Source organism: Spodoptera frugiperda, chromosome 22, assembly GCF_023101765.2.
Source record: "Spodoptera frugiperda isolate SF20-4 chromosome 22, AGI-APGP_CSIRO_Sfru_2.0, whole genome shotgun sequence".
In the NCBI taxonomy this organism is placed as follows: domain Eukaryota; kingdom Metazoa; phylum Arthropoda; class Insecta; order Lepidoptera; family Noctuidae; genus Spodoptera; species Spodoptera frugiperda.
In genome coordinates, this window is record NC_064233.1 from 1,538,586 (window position 1) to 1,559,539 (window position 20,954).

Here is a 20,954-nt window from a genome sequence, read left to right on the forward strand (position 1 = left end):
ATTCCAGACTCCGTGCTACTATTGAGAAATTTTGGAAAAACCGAAAAAAGCTCAGTAATACTTTGCCCGACCCGAGAATCCGAGACCACTCGACCAACGAGGCAGTCAATTAATACACAATACACGAGTGACATAGTTACCGAGTCCCCGGATGACGTGCGAGTGTAGATGCGGGGGCAGCTCGCGGGCTGCATCGTCCGGCACCCCCAGCCCCCAGTAGTTGTGTGAGTATAATTATTACAGCAGTAGTATAGTTACCGAGTCCCCGGATGACGTGCGAGTGTAGATGCGGGGGCAGCTCCCGGGCTGCATCGTCGGGCACCCCCAGCCCCCAGTAGTTGTGTGAGTATAATTATTACAGCAGTAGTATAGTTACCGAGTCCCCGGATGACGTGCGAGTGTAGATGCGGGGGCAGCTCCCGGGCTGCATCGTCGGGCACCCCCAGCCCCCAGCCCAGCACGAGCCCCCGCAGCAGCACGCCCCCCTGCGCCGCGCCCCACCACACGCTGATCCAGTCGCGCCCCGCGCGGGCTGCAACCACACCACATATGTCACCACTAGCACTCTTACCGTGGGTAGCGTATTACAAGGACAGTGGTCTCTGATAAACCTGAATGTATTAGCTGTGATATGTTCTACGAACCAAATCATCGTTATATTAGCCTGGCGAGTATAACGTCAGTATACTGCCGGCATTCGGCCGACATTCTTCAAAGAAGCTATGGATGTTTCCAACCACTTCCTACGTTGCATTAGTTAAACAGTATTTATACACAGTAATACATAAACTATCATCGATCGAAAAGAAATCACTAAAAACATATTGTTTCATGTAACCAGTTGACGTATCGTATAATCCATTGCTGTACAACCGGCTGATACAGTTCTTTCTTCAATATATCATGCTAACTACATATATATTAGTCGAGTGTCCAACAGGTAGGAAATGAATACACATTAAAACAAGAAGTAGTGTACGTACTGGTGAGCGGGGGCGGCGCGGGCGGCACGGTGGTCTCGTCGAGGTCGTGGCGCTGCGTGGTGGCAGACACCCACTCGCTGAACGGACCCGACCCGTTCGCGTTTATCGCGCACACGCGGATCTGGAACCATACAACATAATATATCTACACCCACTCGCTGAACGGACCCGACCCGTTCGCGTTGATCGCGCACACGCGGATCTGGAACCATACAACATAATATATCTACACCCACTCGCTGAACGGACCCGACCCGTTCGCGTTTATCGCGCACACGCGGATCTGGAACCATACAACATAATATATCTACACCCACTCGCTGAACGGACCCGACCCGTTCGCGTTTATGGCGCACACGCGGATCTGGAACCATACAACATAATATATCTACACCCACTCGCTGAACGGACCCGACCCGTTCGCGTTTATCGCGCACACGCGGATCTGGAACCATATACCATACACCATACTATATACCAATACTACACAAGCTCGCTAGTTTATCTGACAGTGGAGATGCTCGTTTCAAAACCTATGAACTTACAAATTTCGAACGCCAAACGAAAATGATTGTAAAAATTTCGTTTCCTTGTCGGCTATGGCAAACAGTGACGGATTGGCTCAGTTTGTTTGTCGTCTATAACTGAATGAATAGCGTCTGTAGTAAAATGTTAAATTCGTAACAAATACGATAGCTTGTTTTTTAAGGTAATCATTTTTGACAATTATTTAGAAAAGTATATCACTCCCAAATACATAATGGGCTTTATATGATAGTTTTATATGATGGATTCCATTTTACATCATTACCTGATATGTAGTGGCAGTGTCCAGCCCCCTGAGTTCAGCTCTCCTCTGGTCGGCCGGCGTAGTGAGCGAGTCTGCCTTCTTCCTGTTGGCGGGCCCCGTGCCCGGCGTGGCGGGGCCCGGCGACGGGGCCGGGGATAGGGCGCGGTATCGGACTTTGTAGCCAGTCAGGGCCCCGCGGTGCGTGCGGGACGGAGGCGCCTCCCAGCGGACTAGGATCGACTGCGTAACAGAATGATTGTAATGTAGAATACTTAACAATTAATCCTATCAGACAAAAGACATATTATGATTTCTCGAATGTAATATAACTGCGACGACTGTGATTTGAGTATGACATTGGTTCCACAGTTACCGTGGCGCCGGTGGGTATGGCGGAGACGTTGGCGGGGGGCGCGGCGGGCACGTCCCCCGGGGTGCGCGCGCGCACGGCAGCGGGCGCGCCCCCGGCGGCCGCCACGCGGATGGAGTAGGCGGCGGCGGCGCGCAGCGCGCCCAGCGTCACGGCCTGCGCGCCCCCGCGCCCCGTGCCTGCCTCCACCCACTCCAACTGCTCGCGACCGCTCTCCTCCTGCCAGTACATACACGCATTAACACAACTGCTACCTGTATCTCAATATTATTATAATATTGCAACAAAATATTGTAAAAAGTGCATAATTTACCAAATAGGAACAGAATTTAATTTACAGATTTTTTTTAATGAATGCAAGCAAAGACTTCGAAAATGTGATAAGTTAGTATGTAGTATTAAAATAAGTAAAATTCCATTACTCACTTCAGTGTAGTGCACGGAGTACTTGGCGGGCGGCGGGGCCCCTACGGGCGGGCCCCAGGACACGCGCAGCGAGTGCGGCCCTGTGGCCTCGGCGCGCAGGTCCACCGGGGGCCCGTGGGACACTTCCTCTTCTGCCGTCACTACTTCTATCGTCTGTGTCACGTAATACAAATAAGTTTTCACTGATAAGTCTTGGATTAAGATAATGTTTCGTTACTTCAATGTTCCGGTGTTTGCATGGTTGTATCTACTGTAGATCCTGGTGCACAGGAGTTGCAGCGGTACGGGAGGTTGTGGCGGGTTTGTCCCAATTAAAAAAAAAATTTTCGTTACTTTCTGTATATTCTTACAGGGGAATAAATTCAAGAATTCGATTTATTATGGCCGAGATACGAGTATTATGGCTAATAAGCTACAGCATACAGCCCAGAAGTTATGCAGTTCTAGCACTTGTTCGTTATACATATAAAACAATGTAGGTATCAGTACGTACGTCGGAGAGCGGCGAGGTCCCCCGGGCGGTGTATGCGAGCACGGCGAAGGTGTAGGTGGTGTTGGGCTGCAGCGACGCCACGTTCATCTCGTGCCGCCCCGCGCCGCCGCGCCACACGCGCTCTCTGCGCGGACAGACAGACATAGTACATAACACTATACATACATACTGTATCGCATCGAGGTTGTTTAACGATACATTTATGACGTTCGGCCTGTGATTGGCTGCTCCAAGTGAACTAACCAATCAGAAGGTGGGGTGCCCACCGTGTTAACTTAACAATCTCGTGAGTGTTAAAGTAAATCGTGTCCTGTGTAACGAAGTCTGTTTGCCAAAACTGATGCTACGGTATAATGTGATAGATTGTTTGGTTTTAACACATTTTGTACCTGAATTACAGCGGTTTCTCCAAAATAGCGAACAATACTTGATCGATAAGAAAACTCATTAAAAAGCATAGAGTGAAACAAATAGAGAATAAATGATAAATCATATTTATTTCTGCAAATAGGTTACGAAATAACACTTTTAACACGACAATCTATAAAATAACTAGATGAAAGAAGGATACGTTACGTTGGTGGAAACATCTTTATTAATATTTTCACTGACCTCTCGCTGCCCTTGACCTTGTAGAGCACGGCGTACCCGGTGACGTCATCGTCGGGCTGCGGCGGCTGCCAGCTGAGCGTGACGAAGCGGTGCTTCACTATCACAGCGCGCAGCTCGCGCGGCGCCGCGCCCGAACTGTTGCCCGCGCGCAGCTGCTCCAGGTCCAGGCCTTGCGCAGCGTGCAACGAATCATCATCGTCAGTCCCATCACCATCGTCATACTCATCCATGTCCGAGTACTCCAGCGGCGGCGCCGTGTACGCTGACGACGTCTCTCCCAGGAAGTCCTCGTCCTCAGGTACTTGTGTGGTCGGGAGGGTCGGGAGGGCGTCGTGCGGAGTGCTCGGTACCTCTACTGTTATGTTGCGCATCTCTGGAAGGTAACGTTAGCGGGACGGGGGGAAATAAATAAAACGAAAATAAAAAAAAACAAAAAAAACATACGAAAGAAAAATGAAATAAAAACAATTGAAAATAAGAGCAACATGTATAAGGGACGGGAATACACACACAAATCGATTATTCATACAACAGTACAGGGTCGGATTAAGGAACACAAACAAAACAAAAATCGAAACAGGACACACAAACATGATCAGTTTCCGTACAACAAGCGCAAATAGACATCGTTGAAGTATTTTTTTAAACGTTGCCCCACACTAGGATTTTCTCCTGTGTCGTGGGTGCGTTTACAAACATACAAGTTCACATACACATGACACCCAACAGTAATTGAGTAAGTAATATCTACCGTCGTCAGGCGGCAGCACGAGTAGTCGTATGGCTGCGAGCGCGGAGCCGGCGCGGGAGTTGGCGGCGCACTGGAACATGCCGGCGTCCACGCGGAGCACGCCCTGGATGCGCAGCGACGACCTACGGACGAGGGACTAGGTTACAAGGGGCGAGCCAGTATATGCAGATTTAAGATAATAGTGAACGACTATGAACAATAGTCCTTCGGGAAACTGTCAGGGTTTTGTCTTATTCACAAGTCGAGGTTTGTACGAAAAGTAGCATAATAAAAGATCATGAATTGAATGGCTGATCAATCACTTGTAAAGTCTTGTATTAATTCTGCAACACCTTGTATAGTAACAGTGTACTATCATGGACACATCCGCCTGACCAGTTTAACTTTCATTTCTTAAATATTGCGCTAGCACTAAGCTACGCCTCCTGTGATAATTCATAAGTGTCTTACAGACTGGCTTATACCTACAGTCTATTTTTGATGATGGTGGGACGAAATCTATAATTGTAGATGCGTAAAGTATAAAGTATTAACATACCCATCCACAAGAGCGATGTCATGGTTATTGGGTGTAAGCGGATCTCCATCTTTCAACCAGGTGACGCTGGGCTGTGGGCGGCCGCGCACGTCGCAGCGCAGCGTGACGTCACCGCGCGCGCGCGCCGTGAGCGTGCTGGGGCGCGGCACGAGCGCGCGCGGCGCCGTGAGCACGTGCAGCTGCGCCGAGGAGTCGGCCGAGTCCAGGCGCGAGTGCGCGCGGCACGTGTACGCGCCCGCGTCCAGCGCGCGCGCCGTCTGCACGCGCAGCGACCCCGACCCCACCAGGTAGAACCGCGAGTCCAGGTCGCTGCAACATACGTGCGGGAGTCAGTCATATGATAAATGATATTTATTTCTGTAAATAGGTTATAAAATAACACTTTTACACGTCAATATTTCAAATAGCTAGATGAGGCCAGCATTTCCTATCCGACTACTCTGAGAAGAAATGCCGAAACAAACTCAGAGGTCATAGTCTCTTTTAAAGTCCAGACAATGAAATAGAGGATAATGTGAGAGAAGTCATTGAGTAATGTCATTTCACTAGTACTTGTTACGGCAATAGGAAGAGACAACCCCTTTGAGGGGGTTATACATACCTGAGGTCAATGGCGGCTCCGTTGTTGAGCCACGTGATCTCCGGCTTGGGGTTGCCCACCGCCGCGCAGTCGAACGTCACGGACGCACCTGTACATCGAGTTGTAACATCAACAACACTGTACCACTACTCGAGTACCGGAGCTGCGGACTACCTAGCGGGTTTACCGCGGCTCCGGGTCGACGGGCAGGAGTAGGAACGGGGTGGTTTTTAGTCAGTAAGAGTCTGACACTCCCTCTCGCCTCGCCCAAGGCGGGAGAAGTCATTGGATGATTTTCCACCCTCAAAAAAAAAACCACTGCTTGAGTGTCGATAATGATGATGACACAGTGAACAGTTGAAGTGTGTGGTACTGTACCTTCCATGACGGTGACAGGCTGCGGCGTGGCGATGAACCTCGGCGGGGACTCCACGTTGGGAGTCTCCGCACTCACGCGCAGCTCCGTCTCCTCGCTCGTCCTGGAAACAGGCAGGGGGGGTACTATAGTGGGGGATTGTATAATCACCTTCCATGGGCGTGTTCATTTGCAGAGCAAGTTTATTTTAAGGATTCGCTTTCTTTCAAGTTAAAGATTGTGAGTCTGTGGCCGTTTTCACAACCTATTTTACTTGGTAGTAAAGACTATGACCGTGACAGTTAAGTACTGTAAAATGTTGCTTATATGTTGGTGGAAATCAAAATGATACTAAATACGACATTACTCAAGCGTTCCTTTAAATTTAGGTGAGGCTTGTGAAAACGGACATGTGTTTTCTACTTCAAAGGGATTTGAGTTCTATAGCTTTTTTTAAATAAATGAAGCGGCAAAATAGTAGTCACATTAGACACCCGCTACACCAGACGAGCATTTTCGGTGCGAGAGAGCGATTACAAATGCAATGTCATCTTTTTGGGGGAAGGAGATATTGGGGATTAGGGATTGGGGATTGTGAATTAGGAAATTGGGGATTAGGAATTGTGGATTAGGGTTAGTGGGTTGGGAATTAATGCTTGGTGTTTGTGATTACGGTATGTGGATTGGGGATTGGGATAGGAGGATGGGAATTAGTGCTTCGGGATTGTAGTTTCTCTAGTGTATACACGTGGGGTTCACACACTTGTAGTGGTGCGGCGCGGCGGCGAGCGCGACGCGGCAGGCGTAGCGCGCGGCGTCGTGCGGCCGCAGCGGCTCCAGCTCCAGCGCGCCGCTCGGCGTCAGCGACATGCGCGAGCTCTCCAGCCGCACCGGGGACCCGTTCTTCAGCCACGTCACCTGTCCACACCATCCACATTCACAACTTTATTGCCAAGTGATAAAGTCCAAAATGTACTGTTAATGTGAATATACCAACACGTCAGCCAGTCTCTTGAGTCGATTTTAAGCTTTATTAATGGGTAATGATGAGGTTGAAAACCAATTGCAGATATCGAGAACATTCGAGTAGATTGCCATACTGATGTTTATGCTTTGCCTATGCGGATATTTCCATAAAAATTCAATGTGTTAGCGAATTACGAGAATAAATCTCATAAAAGGTTATTCTCTCTCTCTCTTCTCTTTCTCTCTCTCTGTCAAGCAACAGGCTCTAAATTACTCATACTGAAAAGTTCAGTTTTACATCGAATGTATTAACAGTGATAGTATAGTGTATGTACTTACGTTAAGATTGAGTACAGGGGGCGCGGCATGCAGTCTGGCAGCTCCGTACACGCGGCGGTCGGGGGGCGCGGCCAGCAGGCGCAGCGCGAGGCGGGCGGGGGCGCGGACTCCGCACGGTAGTAGCGCGGCGCCCCCCACCGCGCCCAGCACCGAGCGGGGACCGCCAACTACCTCTGGTACTTCTGCAGACATAGACAAGTTGTTATCGTACAAACTTGACACAGAACTATTAAATTAACAAAAAAATCGAGGATCCTCGATAAGTTTCGAGCCATATCAGGACTCATAATCAATTACTTTTTAGTCTAATCAATCAAGAAGTGAGTATTATTTTAAGCCCTAATAGTGTAGATGGTTGACTCACCGGCGAGGAAGAGCACGGCGACGCGGGACAGGATGGTGCCGACGCCGTCGACGCTGGCCACGCACTGGTAGTGGCCCGCCAGCGCCGCCGACATCGCCGAGATCCACAGCGACCCGTTCGACAACTGCTTCCTGCACACACATACAGAGAGATTAGTGGAGCATTGTATAAGGGGGCGAGATCAGGATCGAAGCTGACTTAGTATCCAATAGATGGCGTATGCTTTTGAAGGGGTATGAGGATTGTGATTTGGATTCTTTGTGGAAAGAGATGCAGTGAAGTGTGATACAGTATCTATATTTACTGCCACAGATGGGACCCAGTAGGGCTGATACCTAGCCGGAGCTGCGGATTTTCTAGCGGGTTTACCTCCAGCTCGAAAAGCAGGAGAAGGAACGGAGTGCTTTTTAGTCAGTAAGACTCTGATACTCTCTCTCGCCCCGCCAATGGCGAGAGAAGGCAATAGATGATAATCCCCCTTTAAAAATAAAAGCAGTACCTGTATTTATCGGTGTCGGAGATGGCGTGGTCCCGTGTGGGCGGCGCGGCGGCGCTGTGTCGCCAGTGCAGGCGCAGCGCGCGGCTGGACGCGGCCGAGCACGCCAGCAGCGCCGCCTCGCCCGCCGCCACCACCGCGTCGCCCGGCTCCGCGCTGAACCGCACGCCCGGGTCCAGCGCGTCCTCGCCGCCTGGAACCAACCACAACACATGTTACACATCGTGGAACATCACATATAAAGTCTGATAACATATGTTAATATTTTTCAATAAGGGTAACTGTTCACGTGACGTCATTTGACGAATGCATGCATCCTTCACAAACAGTAGGCGACCTATAAATGACAAATGCTTACAACTCTGTACACGTCACGGCAGCGATGATGAATAACCAAGGATTAAATAAAAATGTGCATTGTGTCGAAGTCCAAAACGCGGTAGAAAATATCGTTGTCATACAATAACTCATCAATCTGACTTCAGTACCCTTATTATGAGTTTGATTGGTTCTTTGGAGCTAACCAATCAGAGCGCCAAACACGCTCTCGTTTCGATCACGTTAAACGAAAAACAAACTGATACAATGTACAACCTTTGGTAGAAGGAGTTAATTCTTAATTGAAAATATTCTACATAGTATTTGTTCCCACTGATGACGCACTTGCCAACATCTGCGTATGAATACAGCAAGCTGCTGCTCCCTGTACCGGCGTCACACCGCGGAGTGTGTTTACATACAACATGTGCAACAACAAATACAGACGCCCTTGCACTGGCCTTGGAGACCGACCATAACAACACCACGTGTTCACCTCGCGATAGGAATTTAGGCGTACAATGTGTGTTGATCACAAACATTAACTACTCGTAGTAGTTTTCGCAACTGTATTTATTGAACCAAATAATTGTAGCAGGATTTGGCTGCTACACGATACTAGTTTGATTCCTGCATGGACCAGTTCTTTACTATTTTCAATTCTTGTTCATTTACTATTTTTATGGTATAAGCCGGTAAACGAGTAGAAGGATTACCTGATCCTTAGCAATCGCCGCCGTCCATGGACATCCGAAACACTAGAGGCGTTACAAGCGCGTTGTCGGCTTTATGGAGCTTAGAAATTTAAAGATTGTTGGGGAATCGGGGATTGGGAAGATTGAGATGGAGGGGAATTTGGCCTCCGGTAACCTCACTCACACAACGCAAGCGTTATTTCACATCGGTTTTCTTTGAGGCCGTGGTATCACTCCGGTCGAGCCGACCCATTCGTGCCGAAGCATGGCTCTCCCACCACACATAAAACTACATACAACTATGTCACGTTTTTGAAAATTACGAGACGCACTTACGTGACGGGCGTCATAGGAACGTGGGCACATGGTATCTATAAAAAAAAAATATACTACCACTATACTACTACTGCTACCTTCCATTTTATAGGGGATAGAGCTATAAACCATGTTATAGGTAACCCAACCATATACAACCATACAAACAGGTACACTATGCATGTATAGGGCAGTGACCTTCACCATCCGAATGACCCACATATGACCTGAGTACTCGCACACACATACATACATACATACACATATATGTACGCTCTACAGGTGATTATTGAGATAGCATCACAAATCTATGACCGAGATAGGCATTAACTGCCAATACTAATTACAATAATGGCGTGAGGATACCATCTCTGTCCTAATGATTATAATTTATAAGTATAGTATTGCATGCTGGATGCAGTATCATTACTCGTATGTAATGTTATCATGATGTGACTAGCTCCTGCCATCGGCTGGACCCGCATTCCCAGCATATAATGTAGCCATAATCATAGTAGGTATACAACTTCACAAGCTTTCTCATTATTCATTACTGTCTATGGTTGAGTGATCGCAACCGCGACTGCAGAGCAAGTAGAGTGAGGTTCCCGGTTTGGACAAAATATTATTGAAATTCCCAATAAAAGTACGGAATCTTAAAATTGCAAAAATGTCTCCTCCCAATACTTTATCACCCAACCCCCGAGTAAGATCACCATCCGTAGCTACGTCCCTACATGTCACCCCCGCCCCTGCAGCTCACCGCCCCGCACTATCGCAGTACCATCTGTTGACCCAGTACCCCACACACTGAGCAACGTATTTGTCTCCGAACACACTACACACATATATAGGCAGTAAACCCACTTCAAAAGATTGTTCATAAATTCAACTCAGAAACGAAATCGTGTATAAATATGTAATTTTATATGTAATTTTATACAATATATTTTTTTATAGTATAACCCGCTAAACGAGCCTCTCTGCCGCTATGGACATACGAAACACCAAAGGCGTTACAAGTGTGTTGCCGGACTTTTGGTGGTAAGGAATTTAAGAATGGGTGGGGAATCGGGAATTGGGGAGAGAGGTAAATAAGTATGTAAGGATCATAATAGGGTGCTTTGTGCTTCCTGCTTAAGCATTCACTAATGGAGTGACACGTGTATCGTAACTCGTCTATTTTATTGGCATGCATTAAAGATCCCAATGTGTCCCCGACGGTGGACCCGACGATGACGATGATAATACATAACATAATTTATTACAAAATTAATGAACATTACTATAAACCAACACGACACATAGCGTGCACCTTCTGACATGCCCTGCATAGTGTACGCGCCGGTATCCGCCCGCATGCGCCGGCGCATCTATAGTAAATCACTGCGAGCTGCATGTCGATCACAATCGATAGGCTCGAGTGTCGCGTGTCTCGGGACAGTGTGTGTGTGTGTGTGTGTGTGTGTGTTTATGATAGAGAATGGTTACACAACTATTGGTTACAAGTGAGTTTTTAAATAGCGGGACAGTTCGTTGATTGTAATCTATCAGTAATTTATTGTGTCATAATTGCTTTGTTAGTATCTAGAGTAAGGCGTTTTGAGTTCGATCCCCGGTTCGACAAAATTTTATCTTTTGGGTCTTACTGTCGTTCTCTTTATTGCGATAACGAAGACCCAATTTTAGCCTTATAGAAAATTGTGCGAGGGTGAAGGGTAGGTATGGTAAGCTTATTCCTACTATATGGGATATGGGTTCTGTTATAACCCATAGGCCATGACATGAGTGTTACATACATATATAACATCACACCTATCACCCAAGGGTGTAGGTAGAGACTATGAAACATCAATTCCTACGACTCTTACACAACTATTTCGCTTCAACAACAATCATCAGTATTTTCATGCTCGTCGGTTCAACCCTCCCAATCTTCCTCTTACAAAATTTGATTTTATAATATCGGTGCCTTCCGGGCAAAAGAGGGCGCTTACCTTTTTTTGCAATTTTAATTTATCTACATATTCAGAATCAGCAAAGTTTTTATTCATATAACTCAATAGCGCAAAAAAATTCGCTTGCCGTCTATTGGCCGGTAGCATCGATATGTTTTATGATGGGACCTCACTCACTCAATACATCTTTCCATACAGTCCCATCCAATATTTACAATACCTATCAGTCACTAAAGCTACCAACAGCTTGCATCCGCTGTTTGCACAGGATCTGTCTGCACTCATTCGCTACTATACTAGCATCACCACCCGACACTGTCCGCCACTGAGTCAACATGGCGAGACTGACTGACAAGTGACGAGCAGACAGACAATACCAAATATTTGGGCAGACAACCGCTTATCAAGCTACACCCATACTTTATTGGATAGTCAACTTTAGTACCTTTGACATATGGTTGAAAATTGATTGAAGTAATAAGATGGATTGCAGCCTATCAAGCTACTCCCGTGCTTTATTACATTTTCAACTTTATTGGTGTTTGGATTAGGTTGGATATCGATTGAAGGTATGTGATAGAGTAAGGAAGTATGATGTGCACGGATGTATGGTTATGTTATCTGCTTGTGTGAGGTAATCTTCCGATGATGGAGCGTGTTTGTATAGTCCGGACTGATATTCAGTCATCAGTAGTCGGCTGGCAGTTTACATGTCAGATAGATACAACTAGGAATAAGCTAATATTTAACTGTTGATGTAGTAATAGTAATTAAAAAAAAAACTGATTTTTTAAACATAAACTTAAGGTATTATATAAAATAATCACCGACAGACTAACTGGCGGACAATTTCTCACAAGGATAAGTAGAGACTATGAAACGCCAATTGCTACGAAACTTACACACCTTTTTCGCTTCATCAACAGTCATCAGTCTTTTCATGCATGCTCGTACTTTTAATTTAGCCCTTCTTTAATATATTGCCAATGTGGTCGATATAAATGTCCATCTAGACCTTCCTCTATCGGTCCTTTTCACACAATTCATTAGTCATACAATTTTTTCGAGTCTGCTATTTAAAAGCCTATGCCGTCAAATTTCCAATACCAAACACCGTCAGTATACTTCACTATCAAAACAACTTCAAACTATATAACAAAAACCCTAACTTTAAAAAGAAACAACCAAACTTTTTTATCCAAATCACACCCTACTCCCTACACTAACCGGCTGTCCTCTCCCTCTCACTCTTACCTCCAGACACATAAACTGTAACCACGTCAACTTTAACACAAAGTATTCAAAGATATATTCTTTCAGTATCTTACACCCCCTCCCCTCCCAACCCCCTCACGCGGCGCCCCCCGTAACACTTTCAGTTAGAAAAGTTGTAAGCCTATGCAAATCAGGCGGGCACTGGTCGATATACCGCGGTGTATATGTATGTATAGGCAGAAGGCAGGAGTGACCGACACTCCGTTGGGGGGCGAAGATAAGTTAAGACTTTGAGAGGTCTTACGCATGTTAAGTGATGTAATTTAAAAAATATTATTTTTTCCCGAACCTGAAATCAAACCCGAAACCCCATAGTCGCACTTGCAACTTCTCTACACGTCTTACTCCGACCACACTTGCTCAATGCGGTTGGCTATTTAAAACTTACAATTAGAAACTATAAGCCCAGGTTTATGTTTTCCTTCACCGTTTGTCAGTGGTGTCTAAATAATCTTAGAAAATACATGTAACTCGGAAAAAGTCACATTGGTACTTGCCGTTGGTAGGTTTCGAACCACACTCTCGTCTATGCATGAGAAGCGCGCGTCTTAAATGAATCAAAAGCCTTAAATAAAGAAGCACTTACTGAAATAGTTTGACGCCATTCATCTTACAGCTTCATTCCTTTCATCTTTACTCTCGCCATGAAAGCCTTACATGAGCTCCATTCAGTAACCACACACATGTAGCCACAGTTACTAGTGAATGCTTCATACAAATAAAATAAACAGTATATCTTCTAAACTAACTACTTCTATGGCAAGCACGACTGCCAAGCAAGGGCTTTGGATTCGATTACTAGGTCAAGTATTTCTTTTGTTTCACCACGTAACGCGTTTTTCATATAATTTACGAAACGACTGACTGGTTTGAATCTAATCTTTATCTTAGTGTTGGATAGTCCATTAATCAAGGAAAAATATCAATAAAAACAGATGAAACCGCGGGATGGGAGAAGTCTGTAATAAAAAATGTAAAATAAGGAGATAATAATGCATGCTACGGCGTAGCTGGCTGCGTAGCACGGCGTAGCAAGCTGCCGTAGTAGCGACTAACTGTGGACAAGTCACAGAATTATACGAATCATGTAACTTCATTATAATATTTCATGTGAACTGAACCAGAAGCAAATATTTGTCACTATTTGTCACACACACTATGACAAATAACTTTGTCATAAAACTTCTGATAATAAGTTTGTAAGAATCCGCCAACAGTTCAGTAGTGAGCTGCTGACGTAACAAGTTCGAATGTTGACTGCTGTCGGCTCATTCACGCGTAGATACTCGTACTAGTCGAACAAATTGTGTTAATATGGCGGAACTTTGTAGACGCAGGGGATCGAGCCTTGGCACTAAAGTACAATCAGGAACAGAATCTGATTTAGTGTACAGTCAGTAGCTGCGATTGCTTATAGAAAACTAAGTTTTGCACGCGTACAATAGGGATGCGATGCAACCATTGTGTAGATTTAAAGTTTAAAAAACGACTTTATACTAAGTAGTTTTTTTAAATAACCCCACACTATGTTTCTCCTGTGTCGTTTACAAACATACAATTTTACGTGTACATCACATAAAGAGTTGTTCCCGCGAGAATCGAACCCGCGACACGTTGCGCAGCAGCCAGTTGCCCAGTCACTGCGCCAACCGTGCAGTAGATAGTGATTGTATGCTTATTAACTAAAGCCATATTTTTATAACCGCTGGCTCAGTAGTCGGATGATGGTTAATGCTATAAACATTACGACATAGCGTTAATATGTCATAACAATAATTATGTAAGCAGAGTGCACACACACTTGTCTTCCCGTCAGATGGTCAATTATAATGAGTTTAACACATGTATCGTACATGTATTAAATTAGCATAACACGCGCTCTCTATGCGAGGACATCTGGAGCTGTCGTTAGCGAGGCTGAGAGCGCGGACACAATATAGTAACCGTGCCAGGTTTATATGTGTTGATTGTGGTACAAGACCACATGGTCATTGCATTCATATTCATTCTACATTCCCTACACATGATGTCATGACACATAATATGACAGTATGGAATAACCTCAAGTTTTATGGAATACGGAGGGCAAACGAGCATTCTGGTCACCTGATGGTAAGCGATCAGCGCCACCCATGGGCCACCACCATTGTGTCACTCCGCAACACCAGAGGAGTCACAGGTGCGTTGCCGGCCTTTTAAGAAGAAATACGCTCTTACCTTGATCGCTCATTCCACAGTTTTGCTGTGCGAGGCAGATTATCAATCTTTGTATAGTTTTTTTTTTAGTTTTTTTACATTTGTTCTCCCCGGACTCTTGGGTCTGTGCCCTTGTCATACAATTTGTTTTTTTTTTCTATAATAAATCTCATCAATATGGATCTTTGTAATGTTAGCATCAATGTACCTCGTCTTATCTTTATCCCATCTCATAGTTTTTTAAAGTAGAATTAACAAAAAGCTTCATCACGTCTCTATACAACCCGAGCCAAGCCTTTACCTTTACAAACCCTTTGTTCATGTCATCAAAGAATCGCGTATAAATAAAAAACGAAACTCCGAAATAGCAAACAAGAGGGCGCTACAGTCGGACAGATATTCTTCCAATAAGTGGTCGAGTTCATCTGCACAGCGCTGCATTCAGCGGCGACCTAAAAAGGCCCAATCTGTGTCACCGCTAGCGACACAAAGGCAGAATGGACGCGCGGCTTGATCACGAATCACGGTGGCGGGGAAAAAGCGGGCTGTCAAACAAAGCGCGCGGCCATCATTGAAATATACGGCTGCTCTATGCCGCATGTAGGACAACTACTGGACACCGGCATATGGGACTGTGATATTACCTGGGTTATGTAGATACTAGCTTCTGCCCGCGGATTTTAAGGGATTGGGCGCATTTTTTAAGAGACGAAAAGTAAGCCTATGTCACTTTCAATCCTTTCAACTATCTTCACTTAAAAAACACATCAATTCATCGCACCGTTATACCGTGAAAGATGGACAAACAAACACTCATTCACATTATATGGATATGGAATTGAAAAGTGAGAGAAACATTGTTAATGGCAACAAAAAAGTTAGTTAATTCGACGTTACTCAAACTATATAAAAAATTCAAAAAAATAACTATGAATAGATTGGAAGAAATTTATTCTAGATTATAATGCAAAAGCCAATATCTTCACACAACGAGACGGGATTCAAAACATTTAGTTCAATCAATGTACCAGGCGCCCATACGACGAAGGAGTTCACGTCACTAACTCGACCAATTTCCTCAATAGTTCGCGACGTGACGCACGCAGCTAACTATCCACGTGTCCCGGGTTCAAGTACCGCCAGTACTCTACACAACAACTAGAGTAGAAATAAAGCAGACACAACAAGCAGTCTCTCTCCAAATCCGTTACACTTCTTAGTATTGGCTTGTTATTGTAATAGGCTAGACGTAAACATCTTAATTTGACGGGACATTGCCCGGTAACTATACATCAATACACTGTATCTAAAGATTTGGTTACTTCTCTTCTGTACCCTTAGTGCGAATTTGTTTTACGTTTAAAGTAATCGAAACGAGAGCGCGTTCGGCGCTCTGATTGGTTGGTTTATTCGAGCCGGCCAATCAGAGCGCCGAACGTGAATGAAAGGTACGGTAACTTTATCTTCTTCGTAAAATATAGAACCATGAAACTAAAGAATACTTATGACATTCAATAAGTACATCTCTGCCTAGTCCCTCACGTGTATTTTAACAAAATGCTTTTCCAAACAATATCACCTACATAGATACTCCACTTCCTACTACTAACGTACGTGTGTAAACACTTGTATCATAATCTCATTCACCCTGTACTCCCCTGAGAGAATTGAGAAGGAATAGATTTGTTCGCACCTCCCGCCGTCTCCTGCTCCCCTGGTACCCAGCATTGTGTCTGTCTCGGAAACAGGATAAATCACGTATTCCAATCTCATAGAATGTGTGTAGGCAAACACTATTTGTGTCTCATAATCTAATTCACCCTTTCGTTGCGTGAGTGAGAATAGATTTGTTCGCACCTCTTATCATTTCCTGGTCCCCTGGTACCTGGTACATGCCTGGCAGTCTGTCTGGCAATCTCAGAAACATGATCGACTGCATGGTTGGTGTGGTGGCTGGGCAACTGGCTGCCGCGCAACGGGTAGCGGGTTCGATTCCCGCATGGAGCAACTCTTTGTGTGATCCACAAATTGTTGTTTCGGGTCTGGGTGTCATGTGTAAGTGAACTTGTATGTTTGTAAACGCATCCACGACACAGGAGAAAATCCTAGTGTGGAGCAACGTTTTTTTTAAAAGATAAGACATAATGATCAAACGTCTCCTGATATAGATTAACACCTCCTAATCTGATTCACCTTGTAGTTCCCTGGAGAAGTAAGCGGATAGATTTGTTCGCACCTCTCGCCGTGTCCTGTTCCCCTGGTACTTCCAGCCCGTCTGGCGGCCGTCTCGTCCCCGCCTCGTCCCCGCCTCGCGCCCGCCGACTAAATAGTTTAGTGGCACGTCGGCAGGTGCTCAATGTTCGCAACTATCGGTTTATAGGGCTGACACGATCTAGTCTAGTATTTGTTTTTTGTGAATGAAATTTCTCAGTAGTAGCACGGAGTCTGGAATTGTGTCCGGTATATGGCAATAGGCTCACCCCCTATTACATGGGCCTTATAACACAAATGGTGACAAGTGGGTGTACATTGTACAGTGGCATTATGAGCCGTAATGTGCATATCTGCCTACCCTTCGAGGATAAAAGGCGTGACGTTGAGAACTAACGCGCGAGTCAATAATTATTTATTGCCTTATATTATTAAATCTAAAGCTAATGTAACAAAGACGTCGCATGTTTCTCTGGTCCACTCGGCGGATACTCATCTAGTGAAGTTACAACGCGTCAGTCCACTGCGTGTTATTTGTGTCCGTTTTAATCCCGGCATTAAGTATGTCTGTGTTCCGTCGGACAGATTACTAATGTGAGACCCATGACACATCAGGATCTACGAAAACAGCTACATTTACTTATTCGGCCGAAACTTTACTTCCGTATTAAATACATTAAGGAGCGATTTTTTTTTAAACGTTACCCCACACTAGGATTTTCTCCTGTATCGTGGGTGCGTTTACAAACATACAAGTTCACATGCACATGACACCCAGACTCGAAACAACAATTTGTGGATCGAACAAAGAGTTGCTCCGTGCGGGAATCGAACCCGCTACACGTTGCGCGGCAGCCAGTTGCTTAGCCACCGCGCCAACCGTGCAGTCAGATTGTATTTACAGAGACCCTTTTTACTATAAAACCTTAACCGTTCTCTTAGAGGAAAATACAAAAAGTACTATCAAAAATCACAAATTTGAAATTCGTAAAGAAATATTCCAGTATCATGTATCGACAGCCCTAACTCAGCTAACGAAATCACAATCGAGTTATGTGAGGGCTGCTACCTGATTCAATCTGATTGAGCCGCGTCCGGCGCGCGTCCGTCGCGCGTCCGCCTCGCGTACGACACGGGTACGTGACGGTACGACCGCCCGCCGATACATCACGCCCTATAGTGGTGTAGGGGTGAATAGGAACCTATTGAGATTTATTTGATTCGACCTTATTCGCAGCGAGCCGTTACTCTGGTAACAAGCGACGATCTATCTTTCGGTTGGGAGTAAGATATAGCTTAGTTTAGTATGGTGTAGTTAGATTAATGAGAGCTAAGTGGTTAAAGGCAGCAAATTGCTTTAGTTTTAAACAGGCTTATTAGTGACTTGTCGAAGTTTCTATTAAACTTCCTTACGACTTAGTTTTGAAAATGTGACATTGACATAGATTTATTTTATGACAGTACCTACCTTGTTTTGTTTTGTTGATTTGTTTTTCAGCTGTCGTAGATTAAGAGCCAAATTGTGAGAGAATCAGTGAGATGACGTCATTAGATTCAACGTTTGGAATAGTCTACTTAAACTGATTCATGAAAATGAAAACTAACTCCCTCATCAATCTTAAAAGCTTTAAAATCTATTTATATAACACCAAATCTATTCAAGATTTGCCAGATTTCCACTATCAAAACAAAACTAGATGACAGTCCTCCTATAACACGTCACTCCACCGTCCTCCATTGCCCCGCTGTCACTCCGCCGGGCCACGTGTCACGACCTCCTCGATGGCGTCCCATCAAACACCAGACTGACCCGTATAGATTGCACTCTATCGCGCCGGTTACCGGTCGGTTACCGGTCGACTACCGGACGGCTACCGGTCACTCAGGTCAGCTGACTAATGTAGTGTCAGTGGGAGAGTTTGTAGGTTTGTTCCGACAGCGGCGATGGTGATTTGTTGAGGTATCAACAGACGCGTGTCGGGATCCCAATCTATTCAGTGTCGGTTAGATTTACAAGTCATTGATTTGTAAAAAACCGTTTCAGAGCAAAATGTTTTATTTATTGTAGATAATTAGAAACAAGAAAAGTCAAACTGAAAAATGGGGAATGGTTGACCTAGTGGGAAATGGTAGGCGCATGTAGATGTTGAACGAATCGTTGATTAAAGAGTACCTTGGTTAAAAGAGCAGATGGATCACCTGATGGTAAGTAGCGTCGCTCAAGGACACCCACAACACCAGATGAGCTAAGAGCGCGTTACTGGCATAGACCATAGAGTACCAGACCTGTTCCCATTGTAACGAAAACAATGTGCTTATTGTCCACATCAAGTAAATAATAAGGATGACACACAGACCCACTAACATCATGTCAACTGGGCTTCTCCCAGTTGTGCAGTCTCTTTTGTGCCTTAAGGCTTAAGTCATTCTGTCTTCTGCATTAAATTCACCGAGGGAAGTGGAAACTATCGTTTTCTTTTTCTTCTCCTCTAATAACATCTTCTGATTTGTTTCGTTGCGGGATCCAAGACAGTCATTCATTTCCCTGGGACGCGCCGGACTTCAGTGTTCCGGTGTTTTCATGTTTGTATCTACTGTAGATCCTGGCTTACAGGAATTGCAGCGGTATAGAAGGTTGTGGCGGGCTTGTCCCATTTAACATCATGTCACTAGTCCCACCATTGAGCCACTGAGCCGCAGTGCCCACGTGTGCAGCAGCACATTAGGCGCCATTTCCCGGGCGCCTGGCGTCGGAAGCTCCTTGCTGCCGGATATTGGCTCGCCGGCCGCTGGCCCGTCACTACTACACCACACCACACTACACTACACACTTAGTATATGGTGGTGTATAGTGTAAGAGTGCGCTTTTAACATCACGCCTGTTTCGGGGCAAAAGTGTGTCAGATATTACAAGTGAGGGAGCTTATTTACTAACCGACTTCAAAAAACATGAGGTTCTTAGTTTCTGTATGTTTGTAAGTTTGTGCGCGATTATCTCGCGTTTGGCTGAACTGACTTCGATGCAGTTTTCAGCATAGTATTTTACAGACTAAGGAGAAAGTTTTATGTTTTTAGTTTATGGTTTGTGAAGTCGGTTTATAAATATAGTTTTATATTAACTTGTAGTTGGTACAAAATTAGGTGGTTCCTCAGTCGAGTATACCGGTATACGACACCCATAGGGGGAGTAGGGGTGGTGACTAATGTATTATACTCTGCCGTAATGAGTCTTATGTTTTCAATAACCCGGCATTGCACACGTGTACAATGTAGTATCACGGTGACCATCACCACTACCATACATGTATGGTACAATGTCACCATCACGCCTTACACAGTACGACAGAGTAATACAGTTCACTCAGCAGCAATTTGTAAGGATTGCGTGAACCTGGCAGATCATTGTCCAGCAGATCAAAAATAAATGCGAGTTCTTTTCGCATGCAGCTGAGTTCTACAGTTCGTGATAGTTTTTAGCAATAGTTCTGACGTTTTTACCTTAAAAAAGCCGATTGACGAAATGATCTGCTAACTTCCCGTAGCAGATCATTTGGCAGCAGATTAAAAATAAATGCGAGTTCTTTTCGCATGCAGCTGAGTTCTACAGTTCCTGATAGTTTTTAGCAATAGTTCTGACGTTTTTACCTTGAAAAAAGCCGATTGACGAAATGATCTGCTATGGGAAGTTAGCAGATCATTTCGTCAATCGGCTTTTTAATACAGATAGGAGAGTTCTCTTACGAATTCAAAACAAAAAAAAAGTTCTAGCCTTTGACAATTATTTCTAGCGATGAAAAAATATTTTCCGACTGTTCAACTCGTCTAATATGATGTGCATAACGATTGTAACGGAACTCCATCGCAGAATTCGATTCCAGACGAAAAATACCTTCTTTATCGACGCAAATCATTCTTAATAGCTA

At 44.9% G+C, this 20,954-nt stretch overlaps 1 protein-coding gene across 6 annotated transcripts in view; it reads right to left on the reverse strand.

Moving 5' to 3' along the window:
* The window catches only part of LOC118279625 (neogenin), a 124,623-nt gene that overhangs the window by 6,620 nt on the left and 97,049 nt on the right, over positions 1 to 20,954 (reverse strand). For 5 of the 6 annotated variants that reach the window (XM_050702670.1, XM_050702669.1, XM_050702668.1 and 2 more), the window contains exons 2-16: positions 8,067 to 8,256; positions 7,568 to 7,698; positions 7,204 to 7,385; positions 6,662 to 6,816; positions 5,922 to 6,022; positions 5,565 to 5,652; positions 4,964 to 5,272; positions 4,426 to 4,547; positions 3,675 to 4,047; positions 3,063 to 3,186; positions 2,570 to 2,722; positions 2,147 to 2,362; positions 1,795 to 2,013; positions 984 to 1,104; positions 377 to 532 (exon numbers count right to left, since the gene is read on the reverse strand). In XM_050702670.1, coding sequence (XP_050558627.1) covers positions 377 to 532; positions 984 to 1,104; positions 1,795 to 2,013; positions 2,147 to 2,362; positions 2,570 to 2,722; positions 3,063 to 3,186; positions 3,675 to 4,047; positions 4,426 to 4,547; positions 4,964 to 5,272; positions 5,565 to 5,652; positions 5,922 to 6,022; positions 6,662 to 6,816; positions 7,204 to 7,385; positions 7,568 to 7,698; positions 8,067 to 8,256 — 2,640 coding nt within the window. The remainder of the gene's footprint in view (positions 1 to 376; positions 533 to 983; positions 1,105 to 1,794; positions 2,014 to 2,146; positions 2,363 to 2,569; positions 2,723 to 3,062; positions 3,187 to 3,674; positions 4,048 to 4,425; positions 4,548 to 4,963; positions 5,273 to 5,564; positions 5,653 to 5,921; positions 6,023 to 6,661; positions 6,817 to 7,203; positions 7,386 to 7,567; positions 7,699 to 8,066; positions 8,257 to 20,954) is intronic. The other variant, XM_050702673.1, reaches the window with a different exon arrangement.